The sequence below is a fragment of the Schistocerca gregaria genome, chromosome 11, assembly GCF_023897955.1.
Source record: "Schistocerca gregaria isolate iqSchGreg1 chromosome 11, iqSchGreg1.2, whole genome shotgun sequence".
Classification (NCBI taxonomy): domain Eukaryota; kingdom Metazoa; phylum Arthropoda; class Insecta; order Orthoptera; family Acrididae; genus Schistocerca; species Schistocerca gregaria.
In genome coordinates this window covers 58,945,482-58,965,942 of record NC_064930.1, presented here as the reverse complement: position 1 = coordinate 58,965,942, position 20,461 = coordinate 58,945,482, and the positions used below count along the sequence as shown (strand labels likewise).

At 40.0% G+C, this 20,461-nt stretch overlaps 1 protein-coding gene across 1 annotated transcript in view; it reads left to right on the top strand.

The window, feature by feature from the left end:
- The window catches only part of LOC126295408 (beta-1,3-galactosyltransferase 6-like), an 89,536-nt gene that overhangs the window by 48,578 nt on the left and 20,497 nt on the right, over positions 1-20,461 (top strand). The window contains exon 3 of the mRNA XM_049987889.1: positions 10,520-10,707. Within this exon, the coding sequence (XP_049843846.1) occupies positions 10,520-10,707 (188 nt within the window). The remainder of the gene's footprint in view (positions 1-10,519; positions 10,708-20,461) is intronic.

The window sequence follows — 20,461 nt, the reverse complement described above, 5'->3', positions numbered from 1 at the left end:
TATGTCCATATACAATGTTAGGAAATGAGTACAAGATCAAATGCAAAAAAAAACTTAGAATTTATATTTTATACAAACTATTAACAAATGTGATTCTTTGCAGATGTACTGATGAAGGCAATAAAGCAAAATACATTATGTGCTAAAATAATGTATCAAACAGCAAATTGTCTCCGAATTCCTTGCATAAAATCATTTTCATTAAGTCCTCATACAGCCTAAATAGCTTCTGGATCATCTAAGACAGACATTTCGTAAATAATGCACAATAATTTTTTTTTACTTACATGTCTATTTTTTCAGTGTCTCTTTACAGCCCTCCAACATAGGCTCCCTGCTTCTCTATGACTGAATCACAATGTCTCACAAGCTCTAGTATTCCATCCAGGACACATCTTCTGTTCATCTGACAAGTGGCTCAGGTAATGGTGGTAGAAAGCTCGTCCTGAGAAATATAACGACATCCACGCATATTTTTTCAACTTAAGGAACATGTCAAAGTCTGGTGACCTCACATTCAGGCTGTAGGGAGGATGCAGCAACACTTCCCATCCATATTTGTGAACGTTTGGGCTGCAACACTGCTGATATGAGGGTGAGCATTGTCATGGAGAATGAGGGGCACAGCCTCGACCAACTGAGGTCGCGTTTTGTACATTTTTCTGCACAGGTTTTGCATGGAGGTACAATAATACACTGCTGAGGCACTTGTTCCACATGGGATCTAACTGTCATATTGATTACTTGGTGATCATGAGCGAAAATCATCTGTTGCTTGAGCTGTGACTGAGCACATAAAAATGTTTGTTTATGGGGAGAATCTGAAGCTCTCCACTCATTGGACTGTCATTTCAGCTCCAGTTCAAAGTCTCTAAACCCCACTTCATCAGTTTTGACAATTCGACACAACAATGCTTGACCTTGATGGTCTAATCATTGTCTGAGCAAGGTTACAATGTCCAGCAGTTTCTGCTTGTCTTCAGCAGTCGAACAGTGTGGGACCCATCTCGCAGAAATTTTCCTCTTCTCAAATCATCTGTGAGAATATGAAATACTACATTTATACTCCGCAAGCCACCCAATGGCGTGTGGTGGAGGGCACTTTACTGATGTTAGGGGAATTCTCGTGGCTTCAGAGACTTCTTCACAAGTCGCACTGTGATCTTGTTCAGGGGGATCTGCCACAAGCTTCACACTTTATTCATCTGTTGACATTTTTGGCCTTTGGATTATCATCTATGCTCATATGGCCACCACAAAAACGATTAACCCAACATGAAACTGTACTACAGTCTACTGTAAACTCACCACAAACTTCACTTAATGCACTGTTGATTTCTGTTTTTGCCACATAAAGATTTTATAATGGTGTATGACCTCTGCCCTTCAACAGTCACAATACCTGAGACCCCTGCAGTGTCCATTTGTACCGAAAAGCAATTTTTTGTTAGAGTACACTGTGAAAAAACAAAGACACATACTTCTTCCTCAAGCTCCCAACTACATCTGTCATAATTTTTATTGTTGTTGCATCAAAAATACACAGAAAGATACCACCAGTCACTTATCCATGAAATACCTCTCATACATTGGAAGAGTCTGATGATGCTGTAGTCGGTTCAATTTCTGTAACATATTTTCTTACATGCAAATCTTTATTGCTAAGATCTTTGTAATGAGAGTTTAGGAGGTCGCAGACATTATGTTTGTCAACATCAGTGAATCTAATCTGCTGTGCCATGTCCACAGCTTATTTTGTTGCAATGGCAAGGTCACTACTTCTCCTAGAACTGCTACAGAATTGCACCACAGTTTCCTCCATTGACCATTCACACATTTTGGAATGATACCAGTCTGTGCATCTCTAATAACATCCATCGCCATCTTAATATTGAACTGTTGGCAGAAAATCTGGTGGTAAGTTTGTCACTCAATTCACATTCTTCTATGAGACTTGACAAAATTTTATGCAAGCAGTATGCCCTGAATGTAGAAATATCTCCCTGGTGCATGGGTTGCAGGACAGATGTAGTGTTCAGCAGCAGTAATGGGCTCCAGTGTTTTGATTTGAATCAATAATGGAGAATGGGTGGGTGGGAACATTGCCAAGGAGGAGAAGAATTCTGAAAGTCTTTTTTTTTTTTATTTCTCACAGCAGGCCTTCAGTTCCCTATTCTGTTCATTAATAAAATAATTCTGAGTACAGCAGAAGTCATCCATTCTTTTTCACTCCACCTGAGTCGCTCTTGTCACCATCCTTTAGTGCCCTAGGATTTTGAGAGTGGTAGATCATAAGGGGCTTTAATTTGCTGTCCCCTGTAAAATTTCCTCTGGAAAGAATAGTGCACCAGTCCTTGGCAGCCTTAAATCCAGATGCTGTTTTTTCAATAGAGAGGAATGTGTGGGTTGGCATTCATTTCCAAATAAGCCTGTTCCATCAAGTTTGAAAACTGGCTTCAGAGTATAGCCTTTTTCTGTCACAATTTCTTTAAACCTCTTTTTAAGACCCCCAGCTCCATCTTCAGCTGCCTCTCTCCTGTCATTTTTAATGTTGCGAAAGTAAAAATTTGTGCCGGAAGCAATTGAACCGAGCTCAGCTGGCTAAGAAAGTTGCCAGATCTTCCTCTTCTTTCATTAAATCTGCATACGGACTCTCGACTTTACCACAAATAGCAGCTCTAGAGAGAGGCACGTGTTGTCGCTCTTGGTGCTCGGTCGAAAGACTTAGCATCTTTTCTGTTTTTTCCAATGTCTCCGAGCGAGATTTGGTCACTCTAGGCACACTTAATTCAATTGATGATTGAGTGGCTTTTTAAACTGATACCACACTGTTGTGATCAGTTCTCACAGTGGATACACTATGTCCCAAGGCACGCCAAATGTCAACAATACACTCTCTTTTCCATTGCATCCAAAACTTGTAACTTTATTTCTAATGAATAAGACCTTTGTACACTTATACAGGATGAAAAGTATTTAAACCAACAAACTCTGCGAGTTTGTAGGGGACATCAAAACAAATATTTTTCCCCAATGTCATTTTTTCCTATGGGGATTATTTAAACCAGTGGAGGCTGTATTACACTCTTCAATTGTTACAGGCCGTATTACGATCTTTAGTTGTTAGAGGGCGTATTATGCTCTTCAGTTGTAGGCAACTGCTGTCCACCAGTGTAGTAGTGTATTGTCTATGTTTACTAATGGAGCGATACACCTAGAGTGAGTACACTGAATGGTTGGTGCGTACTACGTAGCGCACCACAATGGACAAGCTGCACAGCGGGTTTATCACCAACAATATCCTAATCGCCGTATCCCGCATCGTACGACCTTCGCTGCTGTGTACCAACATCTGCGTGAGACCGGGTCATTTAGCAGATTACCTAGACAGGGACGCCATCGCACTTTAAGTACTGCAGTTTGAGGAAGCTATCTTGCAGCATGTGGAGCGCGATCCTTCAATCAGCACTCGTGCGATTGTAAGTAACATGGGGACAAATCAGACGACTGTAAGAACAGTCCTCCAAGAGCAATTGTAACGTCCATTTCACTTACAGCGTGTCCACAACCTCGAACCAGTTGATTATCCACCCAGAGTACAGTTTTCGCAGTGGTACCTGGAACAGTGTGAAATACATCCTACATTTCCATCATCTGTGTTGTTTACCGATGAATCAACGTTCAGGCGTGATGAAGTCTTCGACTTGCACAATTCACATGTTTGGAGTGAGTACAACCCAATGCCACAGTTACTAGCACTGATCAAGTGTGGTTCTTCATTAATTTGTGGGTCAGTGTTGTTGGGGAGTGTTTAATTGGGCTGTATTTGCTACCTAGGCCATTGAATGGCAGGCACTATTACAATTTTCTTGCCAGAGCATTGCCAGAATTGCTGGAAGATGTCTCACTCCCTACAAGACAACACATGTGGTTCCAACATGATGGAGCGCCGGTACATACAGTTGTCGTGAGCATCGATTCCTGGACCGACGGTTCCCAGAAACGTGGATTGGCAGAGGTGGTCCTGTACTGTGGCCTGCTCGATCCCCAGATATGTCCCCTCTGGACTTTTTTGTGTGGGGAGAGATGTGCAACCTTGTTTACACAACTCCTGTTGCATCAGAAGAGGATCTGGTTGCCCGGATAGTAGCAGCAGCAGGAACAATTCAGGATACTCCTGGTGGTTTTGCCCTTGTCAGACAGAACATGATCCGACAGTGTAACCTTTGTTTACATGTCAATGGAGGCATTTTTGAAAATCTACTTTAATTGAACTTGGGTTGTGTTAATGTGTTGTCTCTTGGTCATAAAAAAATGGAAAAGTATTTGTTGGTTTAATTAATTTGCTGCCAGTGAAATCTTCCTCTATTGGTTTAAATGCTCCTCATAGGAAAAAATAAGATTAGGGAAAAATATTTGTTTTGATGTCCCCTACAGCCTCCCAGCATTTGTCGGTTTAAATACTTTTCACCCTGTATTTCCCTTGAAATTCCTCTTATGCAGTATTTTAAACACAGAACCTGTCAAGTGCAATTTCACAGCTCTACTGATTTGAACTGATGATTCAGGTCTCATCAGACATGACGTAATGTGCACCAACACATTACTGCTTCCTGTACTCATAACAAATGGCAGCATTGGATTTAAAACTAAAATTGTGTATATGTGAAAATGCAGATAATGAACCTGCTTATAATGGGGTCAGCCTGTATTCCTTCCCTCACCAATTTTGTGGAGGACCTTTTTATTGACCAGTAAAATTGAGGGCATTTCACTCTTAACTAAAATTTTTATGCTAATAGTATCTCAGGTGTGAATCTTTCTTCCATCTTCAGAGCTAATCAGAAAGACTGATAGTAAAGTGCTCCCACCCACCCTGTATGCAGGCAAAACAAGTCAACTGCTTATGAGAATGTAGCAAACTGTAGTGGAATAAATACCGTGTGGGAGGCAGAGGTATGTGCTGCTATGACACATCTATGAAAGATGTTATTTCACTAATTCTGGTCAACAGGGGGTATCTATGAGAGTTACCTATTGCCTGTTCCAGATTCCACATGTTTTCAAGCTTAAAACCATTGTTGTTGTTGTTGTTGTTGTTGTTGTTGTTGTTGTCTTCAGTCCTGAGACTGGTTTGATGCAGCTCTCCATGCTACTCTATCCTGTGCAAGTTTCTTCATCTCCCAGTACCTACTGCAACCTACATCCTTCTGAATCTGCTTAGTGTATTCATCTCTTGGTCTCCCTCTACGATTTTTACCCTCCACGCTGCCCTCCAATGCTAAATTTGGGATCCCTTGGTGCCTCAAAACATGTCCTACTAACCGATCCCTTCTTCTAGTCAAGTTCTGCCAGAAACTTCTCTTCTCCCCAATCCTGTTCAATACCTCCTCATTAGTTACATGATCTATCCACCTTATCTTCAGCATTCTTCTGTAGCACCACATTTCGAAAGCTTCTATTCTCTTCTTGTCCAAACTAGTTATTGTCCACGTTTCACTTCCATACATGGCTACACTCCAAACAAATACTTTCAGAAACGACTTCCTGATACATAAATCTATATTCGATGTTAACAAATTTCTCTTCTTCAGAAACGCTTTCCTGGCCATTGCCAGTCTACATATTATATCCTCTCTACTTCGACCATCATCAGTTATTTTACTTCCTTAATAGCAAAACTCCTTTATTACTTTAAGTGTCTCATTTCCTACTCTAATACCCTCAGCATCACCCGAATTAATTTGACTACATTCCATTATCCTCGTTTTCTTTTGTTGATGTTCATCTTATATCCTCCTTTCAAGACACTGTCCATTCCGTTCAACTGCTCTTCCAAGTCCTTTGCCGTCTCTGACAGAATTACAATGTCATCGGCGAACCTCAAAGTTTTTACTACTTCTCCGTGAATTTTAATACCTACTCCAATTTTTTTTTTTTTTTTGCTTGCTCAATATACAGATTGAATAACATCGGGGAGAGGCTACAACCCTGTCTCACTCCTTTCCCAACCACTGCTTCCCTTTCATGCCCCTCGACTCTAATAAAAGCCATCTGGTTTCTGTACAAATTGTAAATAGCCTTTTGCTCCCTATATTTTACCCCTGCCACTTTCAGAATTTGAAAGAGAGTATTCCAGTCAACATTGTCAAAAGCTTTCTCTAAGTCTACAAATGCCAGAAACGTAGGTTTGCCTTTTCTTAATCTTTCTTCTAAGATAAGTCGTAAGGTCAGTATTGCCTCACGTGTTCCAACATTTCTACGGAATCCAAACTGATCCTCCCCGAGGTCCGCATCTACCAGTTTTTCCATTTGTCTGTAAAGAATTTGCGTTAGTATTTTGCAGCTGTGACTTATTAAACTGATAGTTCGGTAATTTTCACATCTGTCAGCACCTGCTTTCTTTGGGATTGGAATTATTATATTCTTCTTGAAGTCTGAGGGTATTTCGCCTGTCTCATACATCTTGCTTACCAGCTGGTAGAGTTTTGTCATGACTGGCTCTCCCAAGGCCATCAGTAGTTGTAATGGAATGTTGTCTACTCCGGGCACCTTGTTTCGACTCAGGTCTTTCAGTGCTCTGTCAAACTCTTCACGCAATATCTTATCTCCCATTTTGTCTTTATCTACATCCTCTTCCATTTCCATAATATTGTCCTCAAGTACATCGCCCTTGTATAAACCTTCTATATACTCCTTCCACCTTTCTGCCTTCCCTTCTTTGCTTAGAACTGGGTTGCCACCTGAGCTCTTGATATTCATACACGTGGTTCTCTTCTCTCCAAAGGTCTCTTTAATTTTCCTGTAGGCAGTATCTATCTTACCCCTAGTGAGATAAGCTTCTACATCCTTACATTTGTCCTCTAGCCATCTCTGCTTAGCCATTTTACACTTCCTGTCGATCTCATTTTTGAGACGTTTGTATTCCTTTTTGCCTGCTTCATTTACTGCATTTTTATATTTTCTCCTTTCATCAATTAAATTCAATATTTCTTCTGTTACCCAAGGATTTCTAGCAGCCCTCGTCTTTTTACCTATTTTATCCTCTGCTGCCTTCACTACTTCATCCCTCAGAGCTACCCATTCTTCTTCTACTGTGTTTCTTTCCCCCTTTCCTGTCAATTGTTCCCTTATTCTCTCCTTGAAACTCTGTACAACCTCTGGTTCTTTCAGCTTATCCAGATCCCATGTCCTTAAATTCCCACCTTTTTGCAGTTTCTTCAGTTTTAACCTACAGGTCATAACCAATAGATTGTGGTCAGAGTCCACATCTGCCCCTGGAAATGTCCTACAATTTAAAACCTGATTCCTAAATCTCTGTCTTACCATTATATAATCTATCTGATACCTTTTAGTATCTCCAGGATTCTTCCATGTATACAACCTTCTTTTATGATTCTTGAACCAAGTGTTAGCTATGATTAAGTTGTGCTCTGTGCAAAATTCTACCAGGCGGCTTCCTCTTTCATTCCTTAGCCCCAATCCATAATCACCTACTATGTTTCCTTCTCCCTTTTCCTACTGACAAATTCCAGTCACCCATGACTATTAAATTCTCGTCTCCCTTCACTACTTGCATAATTTATTTTATCTCATCATACATTTCATCAATTTCTTCATCATCTGCAGAGCTAGTTGGCATATAAACTTGTACTACTGTAGTAGGTGTGGGCTTCGTATCTATCTTGGCCACAATAATGCGTTCACTATGCTGTTTGTAGTAGCTTACCCACACTCCTATTTTTTTATTCATTATTAAACCTACTCCTGCATTACCCCTATTTGATTTTGTATTTATAACCCTGTATTCACCTGACCAAAAGTCTTGTTCCTCCTGCCACCGAACTTCACTAATTCCCACTATATCTAACTTTAACCTATCCATTTCCCTTTTTAAATTTTCTAACCTACCTGCCCGATTAAGGGATCTGACATTCCACACTCCGATCCGTAGAACGCCAGTTTTCTTTCTCCTGATAACGACGTCCTCCTGAGTAGTCCCCACCCAGAGATCCGAATGGGGGACTATTTTACCTCCGGAATATTTTACCCAAGAGGATGCCATCATCATTTAACAATACAGTAAAGCTGCATACCCTCGGGAAAAATTACGGCTGTAGTTTCCCCTTGCTTTCAGCCGTTCGCAGTACCAGCACAGCAAGGCCGTTTTGTTTAATTTTGCAAGGTCACATCAGTCAATCATCCAGACTTTTGCCCCTGCAACTACTGAAAAGGCTGCTGCCCCTCTTCAGGAACCACATGTTTGTCTGGCCTCTCAACAGATACCCCTCCGTTGTGGTTGCACCTATGGTACGGCCATCTGTATCGCTGAGGCACGCAAGCCTCCCCACCAACGGCAAGGTCCATGGTTCATGGGGGTTTAAAACCATTATCATAATTAATTAAATCATTTGCCAAGCATATTTCAATAACTTCCCTGAAAACTATATCCCTAAAAGGATGAAACAGATGTTAAAACTGGATGTTCTCATAGTCGGATTCCCTGTGTACAGTTCCCAGTCACAGCAGATTTTTATTGGGAGCAGCAAGCATCTGTGTTCTACCATCATTTAAATGTGGGCATAGGCCTCAAAATTTTTTTACATCTATGCATGTCTATATCTAATGAAAGTGGCAGTAAGAAGCAATGAGATTCTTATCCTATGTGTTGTGAATGTAATGCATATAACATCAGTCAATTTGATTGTATTGCAAAGTAGTGGATTGTGGTGTGTACCAAAGCAGTGTTATCAGGTTCTATACTAAAATTAGTGTAACACACTGTCCACTTTCCTTACAGGAGCAACTGACAGTCATTTGCTCCTGACAGAGATCTACATCTACATCTACATGATTACTCTGATATCCACAATAAAGTGCCTGGCAGAGGGTCCAATGAACCACCTTCAAGCTGTTTCTTTACCGCTCCCATGTGGGAAAAACGAGCCCTTAAATTTTTCTGTGCAAGCCCTGATTTCTCTTATTTCATTGTGGTGATCATTGCTCCCTTTCTAGGTGGGTGCCAACAGAATTTTTTTGCAATTGAAGAAGAAAATTGGTGATTGAAATTTCATGAGAAGATCCTGTTGCAATGAAAAACGCCTTTGTTTTAATGATTCATATATCATGTCTGTGGCACTATCTCCCCTAATACAAAATGAGCTGCCCTTCTTTGAACTTTTATGATGTCATCCGTCACTTCCGACTGATGCGGATCCCATACCATGCAGCAATACTCCAGAATAGGGTGGACAAATGTGGTGTAAGCAGTCTCTTTAGTACACCTGTTGCACCTTCTAAGTGTTCTGCCATTGAATCACTGTCTTTCGTTTGCTCTACCCACAACATTATCTATGTGATTGTTCCAATTTAGGTTATTTGTAATTGTAATCCTTAAGTATTTAGTTGAATTTACAGCCTTCAGATTTGTTTGACTTATCACGTAATTGAAATTTAGCGGATTTCTCTTCGTACTCATGTGAATAACTTCACACTTTTCTTCATTCAGGGTCAATTGCCACTTTTCGCACCATACAGATATCTTATCTAAATTATTTTGCAATTTGTTTTCATCATCTGATGACTTTACAAGACAGTAAATGACAGCATCATCTGCAAACAATCTAAGATGGCTACTCAGACTGTCTCCTATGTCATTAATATAGATTAGAAGCAATAGAGGGCCTATAACACTTCCTTTTGGGAACACTGGATATTACTTCTGTTTTACTCGACGACTTTCCATCTATTACTATGAACTGTGACCTTTCTGACAGGAAATAACGAATCCAGTGGCACAGCTGAGGCAATATTCCATAGGCATGCAATTTGGTTAGAAGACGGTTGTGAGGAACGGTCTCGAAAGCCTTCCGGAAATCTAAAAATATGGAATCAATTTGACATCCCCTGTCGATAGCACTCATTACTTCATGAGTATAAAGAGCTAATTGTATGTCACAAGAATGATATTTTCTGAATCCATGCTAACTATGTGTAAATAAATCATTTTCTTCTAGGTACTTCATAATGTTTGAACACAGTATATATTCCAAAGCCCTACTGCAAATCAACGTTAGTGATATAGGCCCGTAATTCAGCGGATTACTCCTACTTCCCTTTTTGGGTATTGGTGTGACTTAGCAATTTTCCAGTCTTTAGGTACGAATCTTTGTGTGAGCGAGTGGTTGTGTATAATTGCTAAATATGGAGCTATTATATCAGGTGCAGGTGATTGTTGAAAGCTTGAGGTTTTGCCAAATTTTGGTGTGGCAAGCAAAATGAGATTGTTTTATGCAAGAATCACACCAAACTACTGATAAATACCCTTCAATCTGTCAGTTTTCATTTTGCCCTCTCCTGAATGGGTCTTATGACCACACAATATAGAAAAGGAATACCAGAAAAGGGGAAGAGCTCTTTACCATAATGTTCATCTTCTGTCAGTAGTGATCCCATCATTGTTTAGTCTTTTTGTGTCAGTTTGCATTCATTGAGAGCTAAATGAATTTTTCCTTTGCAGGTGCTGAAGGCATTCGTATGGGCAGATAATAAGGCTCTCGCACAATACGTGATGAAGTGCAATGACGACTCGTTTGTCAGGCTGACGCAGATAATGAACGAGATCAAAGAAGGAGACACAGCCCCTTCTGCGGCTTCCATATACTGGGGTTTCTTCGATGGGCATTCCCCTGTAGAGGCTGTGAGCAAGTGAGTAACGGAGCTTGCAATAATTTTCAGTGACTTTCATTTTGGAAATTTTCACGGTAACTGGGCTGTTGTATACAATTCACATACCTCTTATTTTCAAAAGCTGTTCTTTTGAAAACAAGGGCTGGTTTTAATATGGTTATTTATTTAATTTATTCTGTGCATACATTTTTTAAAAATCTTATTTCATTTGTATTGTAACTGGTTTTCATACAGTACAGTTAAAAATGATGACGTCATTCATTTAATGTATAACTGATTATTGTCCATTTAGTTATACACTTGCATCATGTGTCATCAATGCCATAATGAAGGAGAGCCTTCATTGATGTGGAATGAGTCAATTAGTACATTAACAATGCACTCCAAGCTGGCTACTTTTGAAAAGTATGCTGACAACAAATTATGACTAATGCTAATATACTCAAACTCATGGTTATGGTTATTACTTCTAGATTACTTTGCATACATATGTTAGGAGAAAAACACTTACATTGAAACAAACTTTTCCCCCTCCTATTTCCCCTCTGATAATAGTGAACTGCCTTTTCCATCAAATACTGTTGTTGTTGTTGTGGTTGTGGTCTTCAGTCCAGAGATTGCTTTAATGCAGCTCTCCATGCTACTCTATCCTGTGCAAGCTTCTTCATCTACCAGTACTTACTGCAACCTACATCCTTCTGAATCTGTTTAGTGTATTCATCTCCTCGTCTCCCTCTGCAATTTTTACCCTCCATGCTGATCCCTTGATGCCTCAGAATATGCCCTACCAACCGATCCCTCCTTCTAGTCAAGTTGCACCACAAATTTTTCTTCTCTCCAATTCTATTCAGTATCTCCTCATTAGTTATGTCATCTACCCATCTAATCTTCAGCATTCTTCTAATACTGTACTGTAGACAAATCATTTTATATTTACACAGATGACTACCTGCCATCTATATACCAGCAAAGAAATATTGGAAGTACACAGAATTTACAGTCTTGAGTTAAAGTTCTTCATATATGTTGGAGAAATAGCAGATAATGAGTTATTCTTTTGAAACTTCCTGGCAGATTAACACTATGTGTTGGACGAGGACTCAAACCCAGGACCTTTGCCTTTTGTAGGCAAGTGCTCTACCGACTGAGATGCCTGAGCATGGCTCAGAGCCCACCACCACAGCTTTACTACTGCCAGTACGTCATCTCATACCATCCAAACTCCAGTGAACTTCTCTTGCAAAACTTACAGGACTAGCACTCCTGGAAGAAAGGATGTTGTGGAGACATGGCTAAGCTCCAACCTGGGGAATTGTTTCCACAATGAAATTTTCACTCTGCTGTATAGTTGTGCTGATATGAAAGTTCCTCGTGGATTAAAACTGTGCCAGACTGTGATTTGAACCCAGGAACTTTTGCAGGCAAGTGCTCTACCAACTGAGCCACCCGTGCACAACACATCTACATCTACATACATACTCTGAAATCCACCATAGGGTGCATGGCGGAGGGTACCTCATACCACAACCAGCATCTTCTCTCCCTGTTCCACTCCCAAACAGAACGAGGGAAAAATTACTGCCTATAAGCCTCTGTACAAGCCCTAATCTCTCTTGTCTTATCTTTGTGGTCTTTCCACGAAATGCAAGTTGGCGGCAGTTAAACTGTACTGCAGTCAGCCTCAAATGCTGGTTCTCTAAATTTTCTCAGTAGAGACTCCCACCTGAGTTCCTGAAGCATTTCCGTAACACTTGTGTGATGATCAAACCTACCACTAACAAATCTAGCAGCTCACCTCTGAATTGCTTCTATGTCTCCCTCAATCCGACCTGATAGGGATCACAAATGCTTGAGCAGTACTCAAGAATAGGTCATATTAGTGTTTCATAAGCGGTCTCCTTTACAGATGAACCACATCTTCCCAAAATTCTACCAATGAACCAAAGACAACTATCTGCCTTCCCCACAGCTGCCATTACATGCCTGTCCCACTTCATATCACTCTGCAATGTTACACCCAGCTTTGTGTCCACCAGTACCTCACCTCCTACCTTCCTGTGTTTGAGTCCTGGCCTGGCACACAGTTTTAATCTGCCAGGAAGTTTCATATCATCACAAGCTCCAATGGAGAGTGAAAATTTTGTTCTGGAAACAGTCCCCCAGGCTATGTCTAAGCCAGATTTCCACAGTATCCTTTCTTCCAGGAGTGCTAGCCCTGCAAGTTTAACAGGAGAATTTTTGCAAAGTTTGGAAGGTAGGAGATGTACTGGTGGAAGTAACGCTGTGAGGGCAGGTCATGAGTCATGTTTGGGTAACAAGAGACATATTATTTTAAATTGCTTCTAAACATTTGGGGATTTTCAATCTTCCATTACAGACATTTTCACGAGAATATAAAACTGCATTCTGGAGACACAAGAGGAGTGCATAGTCTATATAGAAATGATTTATACTTCTAAAAATGGAAAATCCAGGAAGGAATTTAAGAGTTGTTTGATTTCTGTTATTGTTGTTGTGAACTGCAGAATTCACTCTCAGTTCATTATTGTTATTAACCAAGACTACCAATATGTATTGACTTGTAACTGTAAGAACCCTGAAACCCTGAATTACCTTCTGCAAGAAGTTCGGATCTCTATTTTACACAATATTCCTATTGGACATTTGTGTACGACAAACACTTTTTTCACCTGTACTGCAAGTCTTCAGAAGATAATGCCATAGGAGAGAATTGAGTGAAAATCTGCTAGCAATCTTGTCTGCAGATCAACACAGTGAGAGACATTTCTAAGTGCAAACAGATTTGAGCTTTTTGTTTAACTTATACACATGATGGTCCAACCTCAGCTAATTACTCATCTGGACTGTCAGGAACATCATAGATGAATCTGAATACATCCACACCAGATACACACATCCACACCAGAGACAATCAGGAGAAGAATGAAACAGGCTTACAGCTGGTTCATAGTGAAAAGTTTAATCAATAGTCTATGCAGTTGAAAACAAGTCAAAGTAACTTGAAGGTTTCAGATTTAGAGATCAATGAGCATACATTGGGTGAGGCTCAAAGACAGTACAAATTAAGAACAAAGACATAGAACAAGTTGATGAGCTTTTACATTTAGGGCAGTTCAAGACATTGACTGTAGGGATAGCAAGGAATACAAACAGAAAAGTAAAAATAGCTAGAAGCGCTTTTAGCAAGTTTAATAGGACTTTAGAAACCAAGCCTTAGATGTGTCTGAAGAGAAATCTACACAGACACACACACACACACACACACACACAGACACACACACACACACACACACACACACACACACACACACACACACACACACACATACAAAAAAGAGAGAGAGAGAGAGAGAGAGAGAGGGAGAGAGAGAGAGAGAGAGAGAGAGAAGAAGAAGAAGAAGAAAAAGAAGTTGCATCGCCCCAGTTCCCAGAACTCCTGAAGATAGACATTGACTGTGGATATTGTATCAGAGACACATTCCCTTTGACTGTTCAGAGATGTCACTAAACCTGCCTAAGTATGTAAACAACCATACATGAGCAGCGCCTATTAGACAGAGGGGGTCTGACAGCTCGTCAGTTCCAGTCATTCCACCTGGAAGGAGGTACACGGCTCGTATTGTCTGCAGTTCAAACATGTCTAGACAGTGAATTGTGTCTACATTGTTACTTTGTGCCAGGAAGGGCTCTCAACAAGGGAAGTGTCAAGGCATCTTGGAGTGAACTAAAGCGATGTTGTTCGAACATGGAGGAGATACAGAGAGACATGAACTGTTGATTATATGCCTCACTCAGGCTGCCCATGTGCTACCACTGCAGTGAATGACCACTACCTACATATTATGGCTCGGAGGAACCCTGACAGCAACGCCACCATGTCAAATAATGTTTTTCGTGCAGCCTCAGGACATCATGTTACGACTCAAACCGTGTGCAATAGGCTGCAGGATGCGCAACTTCACTCCCAACATCCATGGTGAGGTCCATCTTTGCAACCACGGCACCATACAGTGCAGTACAGATGAGCCCAACAACATGCCAAATGGAGTGCTCAGGACTGGCATCACGTTCTCTTCACCAATAAGTGTTGCATGTGCCTTCAATCAGACAATCGCCGGAGACTTGTTTGGAGGCAACCCGATCAGGCTGAACCCATTAGACACACTGTGCAGCGAGGTGGAGGTTCCCTGCTGCTTTGGGACATGGATCACCGGAACACGAAATAAATAAATAAAATAAAATTATGCGGGGCTGATGTACACCACTGGTGGTCATGGAAGGTGCCGTAATGGCTGTACAATACACGGATACCATCCTCTGACAAATAGTGCAACCATATCAGCGACATATTGGTGAGGAATTCATCTTCGTGGATGACAATTCACGCCCTCATTGTGCATGTCTTGTGAATGACTTCCTTCAGGATAGCTCGTCTAGAGTGGCCAGCATATTTTCCGGACATGAACCCAATCGAACTTGCCTGGGATAGATTGAGAAGGGTTGTTTATGGACAACATGACCCACCAACCACTCTGAGTGATCTACGCCGAATCCCCATTGAGGAGTGGGACAATCTGGACTGACAGTGCCTTGATGAACTTGTGGATAGTATGCCACAACAAATACAGGCATGCATCAATGCAAAGGGTGTGCTACTAGGTATCAGAGGTACCGTTGTGTACAGCAATCTGGACCACCACCTCTGAAGGTCTTGCTGTATGGTGGTACAACATGCAGTGTGTGGTTTCCATGAGCAATAAAAATGGCAGAAATTATTTTTATGTTGATCTCTAATCCAATTTTCTGCACAGGTTTCGGAACTCTCAGAACTGAAGTGATGCAAAACTTTTTTTGATGTCAGTATATTACTAAAACGCTACCAGTTGCAACCAAGGAACAACACAATTCTATTTTCAATATTTTGTGTAATTGTTGGCCAACTTTAAAATGCTGTTGTAATATACTCATTAAGAGGTATAATCTTATGTTAAAAGTTTAACACAATAAGACAAGTACTGTTACCGACGACTGTGCCACTAAAGCGGAGCTATTGAATGCAGTTTTCCGAAATTCCTTCACCAGGGAAGACGAATGAAATATTCCAAAATTTGAAACACAAACAGCTGCTAGCATGAGTTTCTTAGAAGTAGATACCTTATGGGTTGTGAAGCAACTCAGATTGCTGGATACGGGCAAGTCTTCAGGTCCAGATTGTATACCAATTAGGTTCCTTTCAGATTACGCTGATACAATAGATCCCTACTTAACAATCATATACAACCGCTCGCTCACCGATAGATCTGTACCTACAATTGGAAAATTGCGCAGGTCGCACCAGTGTTTAAGAAGGGTAGTAGGAGTAATCCATCGAACTACAGACCTATATAATTGACATCAGTTTGCAGTAGGGTTTTGGAGCATAAACTGTATTCAAATATTATGAATCACCTCAAAGGGAACGATCTATTGATACGTAATCAGCATGGTTTCAGAAAACATTGTTCTTGTCCAACACAGCTAGCTCTTTATTCACATGAAGTAATGGCCGCTATGGACAGGGATCTCAAGTTGATTCCGTATTTCTAGATTTCTGGAAAGCTTTTGACACCATTCCTCACAAGCGACTTCTAATCAAGCTGCGGGCATATGGGGTATCGTCTCAGTTGTGCGACTAGGTTCGTGATTTCCTGTCAGGAAGGTCGCAGTTCGTAGTAATAGACGGCAAATCATCGAGTAGTAGACGGCAAATCATCGAGTAAAACTGAAGTGATATCAGGTGTTCCCCAGGGAAGCGTCCTGGGACCTCTGCTGTTCCTGATCTATATAAATGACCTGGGTGACAATCTGAGCAGTTCTCTTAGGCTGTTCGCAGATGATGCTGTAATTCACCGTCTAGTAAGGTCATCTGAAGAACAGTATCAGTTGCAAGGCGATTTAGAAAAGATTGCCGTATGGTGTGGCAGGTGGCAGTTGACACGAAATAACGAAAAGTGTGAGGTGATCTACACAAGTTCCAAAAGAAATCTATTGGAATTCGATTACTCGATAAATAGTACAATTCTCAAGGCTGTCAATTCAATGAAGTACCTGGGTGTTAAAATTACGAACAACTTCAGTTGGAAAGACCACATAGATTATATTGTGGGGAAGGCGAGCCAAAGGTTGCGTTTCATTGGCAGGACACTTAGAAGGTGCAACTAGTCCACTAAAGAGACAGCTTACACTACACTCGTTCGTCCTCTGTTAGAACATTGCTGCGTGATGTGGGATCCTTACCAGGTGGGATTGACAGAGGACGTCGAAAGGGTGCAAAGAAGGGGAGCTCATTTTGTAGTAGCACATAATAGGGGAGAGAGTGTGGCAGATATGATACGTGAGTTGAGATGGAAGTCATGAAAGCAAAGACGTTTTTCATTGTGGTGAGATCTGTTTATGAAATTTCAGTCACCAACTTTCTCTTCCGAATGCAAAAATATTTTGTAGAGCCCAACCTACATAGGTAGGAATGATCATCAAAATAAAATAAAAGAAATCAGAGCTTGAACAGAAAGGTTTAGGTGTTTGTTTTTCCCGCATGCTGTTTGGGAGTGAAATGGTAGAGAGATAGTATGATTGTGGTTTGATGAACCCTCTGCCAAGCACTTAAATGTGAATTGCAGAGTAATCATGTAGATGTAGGTGTAGATGTACTATCGTTAGAAACTGTGTATATCTCTTGAGGTGTGTAACTGGCGATGCACAAATATACTGACTTCACTTATCCACTATTTGAGAATGAGAGCATTTTAATGACTTCTTGCAAAGAATATGCATAATTTCAAACCTTTATGAAATTTCTTTCCCCTGTCACCCCCACAAAATGATTAGAGGGAAAAAAGTTCTACCTCCTGCTGCATTTTCACTCTTCCTGCAGTAAAAATTCAGCAACAGACATAACATTTTAATTTATTACTTCTATACTACCAGCTCTATTGGCATTACAGCTTCCAGACAATATGCAGCTATATCACTGTTTGTACCTGCAAAATTATATAATTTTATAACTCATAGTTAAGAAAATATGACATCATAAACATTGAAATAGATCGAAACCTTGCTTTTTCTTAAAATTGAACACAAATTACCCAGTTTATATTCATCCAGTGTTTCATAATGAGAGTACTTGGTGATTACCATTAAACTTCAAGCATAATTTCAAACCTTTCCTAATTTTTTTCACTTACTTGTTTCAAGATAAATATTTAATACATTAACCCGTCTATAATGTAATAAGATATTTGAAGCTTTTTTATTCATGGGAATTTGACTCTTTAAAAAAAACTGGGGTTTTGCTGGTGCTTACAAGAATGAAGTACAGAAATCTTAGTGTATCTCTAACTAAAGGTGGCACCTTTTCATTTAATCATTTGAAATTATATCCTTGTACGATTGAATTCAGCGTATTCAATGAGTTACGTATGAGTGTGATGTCCCACAGCTGTTATTGAAAGTCCTCCATAGTTCTGCTGCTGATGTCTTGCTGTAAAAGTTCAAAATTATAGATGCAATGCTACATCATTGTACTTGACACTTCTCCAATTTGTTGGCACAGGTATCATTATAATGATTAATTTGTCTAAGATAATTTTTCATATAACTTATTACCAATATTTAAATGAAACTATTTTGCTGTAATCCTATGAAATATTCCAGGGGATTCTTCACCAGAGGTTAAATCATTAGCATTTCATAAATAAACATTTTCTTTGCATATAAAAACACATACTTAGTCATACTTATCTTTCCACACTTTTGTTATCTGTCTAATTAAACCAAATTATAGTGGGCAAATTCAAATCTGTTTTTTTTTTTTAACATTTTATTCTGTATAGGTTTATAATTGTAATAACATCAAACACTTTTTTCTTCTACTGTTAGAATGAGCCTAGAATTTAAATGTTAGTCCACATCACTTAAGAATTCAATGATAAAATTTAGAGGGTTGCTATTTAAATATTAAAGATTCGTCTTTTCTACTTAAAAAAAAAACAAGACATTTATTACTTCTTTTACTTACAGCTGCAGTGTAGCTTTCTGAACAACATAAAAATTCTATTCTCACTTCTACCTGTTGCATTTACCTCGTAGATGACCTAGAAAATAACATAACAAAAATGATTTCTGACTGGCGACATCACTTTTAAGATATCAAACAAAGTTTAACATTTCCACTTCAGATGTGATCTATCTGAACTACTCTCATTCTGAAACTAAAATAGATAAATTATTGAGTTCACATATTAACCATTGAAACTCTGGATGGACAAAGTATTACAGTTTGGCAAGTATTACATCGGAAATGCTACAGAAATGTGTCAGACACTAGTCAGTCCCAAACTTTTTAACTGGACCAAAATGAATAACACTTCGACCCCCTTACAATACATTCCATTATAATATCACATGTCAAGTTAATTCATGATTAATATAATATTCTGGTTGAGCTTTGCTCCTCTCAAGTGTTATGGTGGATGGTTTATTCACTGCTCACCTGATATCACCATCTCTGTAGCCAACAATGTTGTGGTTCCCATCACTGCTAGGAATTGTCTCTTTTTTTCGTACACCAGTGGAATAGAGAACAATATTCATAAAACACTCATCACTCCTATAAATAATATTCACTCCTTGCTCGTACCACATGATCATAATTAAAGTGCTGCTACTCATGGGAGTCCAATGCGAGCTCTAATTATCATATGGCAACAAAATGTGGTTGATAAGCTAATGCGTTAATGCGGAATTGATCTATGCTGGAAAAAAGTTTCTTTAAATTTTGCCCAACAGATGCAAACCTGGCACTGAATGGAATGTTGTCGATGTCTCCAGTGCTCATATTGAACATGTTTTGTAAATGGCAGTTAATAACAACATCAACATTATGCCTTTCTGACTTGTCTGGCCTTTTCTGCCCGTACCCTGTTCCTAATCCATTACGTACGGGAACATTTCTATATGTCTTTCTTGCCTTCACAGCACCAGATGCACGTCTGGGTAGCCAAAATTGGGGCTAATTTGTTTCTAGTGTAAATCGGTTCCACATTAACACATTACAATATCTAGCAAGTTTTGTTGTCATACGATAATTACAACCCACATTGGACCTCTGTGAGTTGATGGCACCTTTATTATAACCACCTAGTATATACAAGGTGGGGTAGAGTGGACTCCCTGATTTGACAGGTGAATTGTAAAAAAGCCAATGAAGATGATTGAAAATGGTTTTTATTTCTGAAAACTACATTCAGTGCCACCCTGCCATCGGATTGTCACATTGAGTACCATGATTCGTCACTCCTCACAATGTTTTTCCACTGTTCAATCATCCAATGATTATGCTCCTTACACCAAGCGAGGTGTCATTTCTTATTTGCCAGCATGATGTGTGGCGTATGAGCAGCTGCTCGACTATGAAATCCAAGTTTTCTCACCTCCAGCCTAACTGTCATAGTACTTGCAGTGAATTCTGACACGGTTTGGAATTCCTGTGTGATGGTCTGGATAGATGTCTCCCTGTTACACATTACGACCCTCTTCAACTGCTGGCGGCCTCTGTCAGTCAACAGGCGAGTTCGGTCGGTATGCTTTTGCGCTGTATGTGTCCCTTCAGGTTTCCACTTCACTATCACATCAGAAGCAGTGAGCCTAGAGATGTTTAGGAGTGTAGAAATCACATGTGCAGACACAAGTGACACCCAATCACCAGACCACA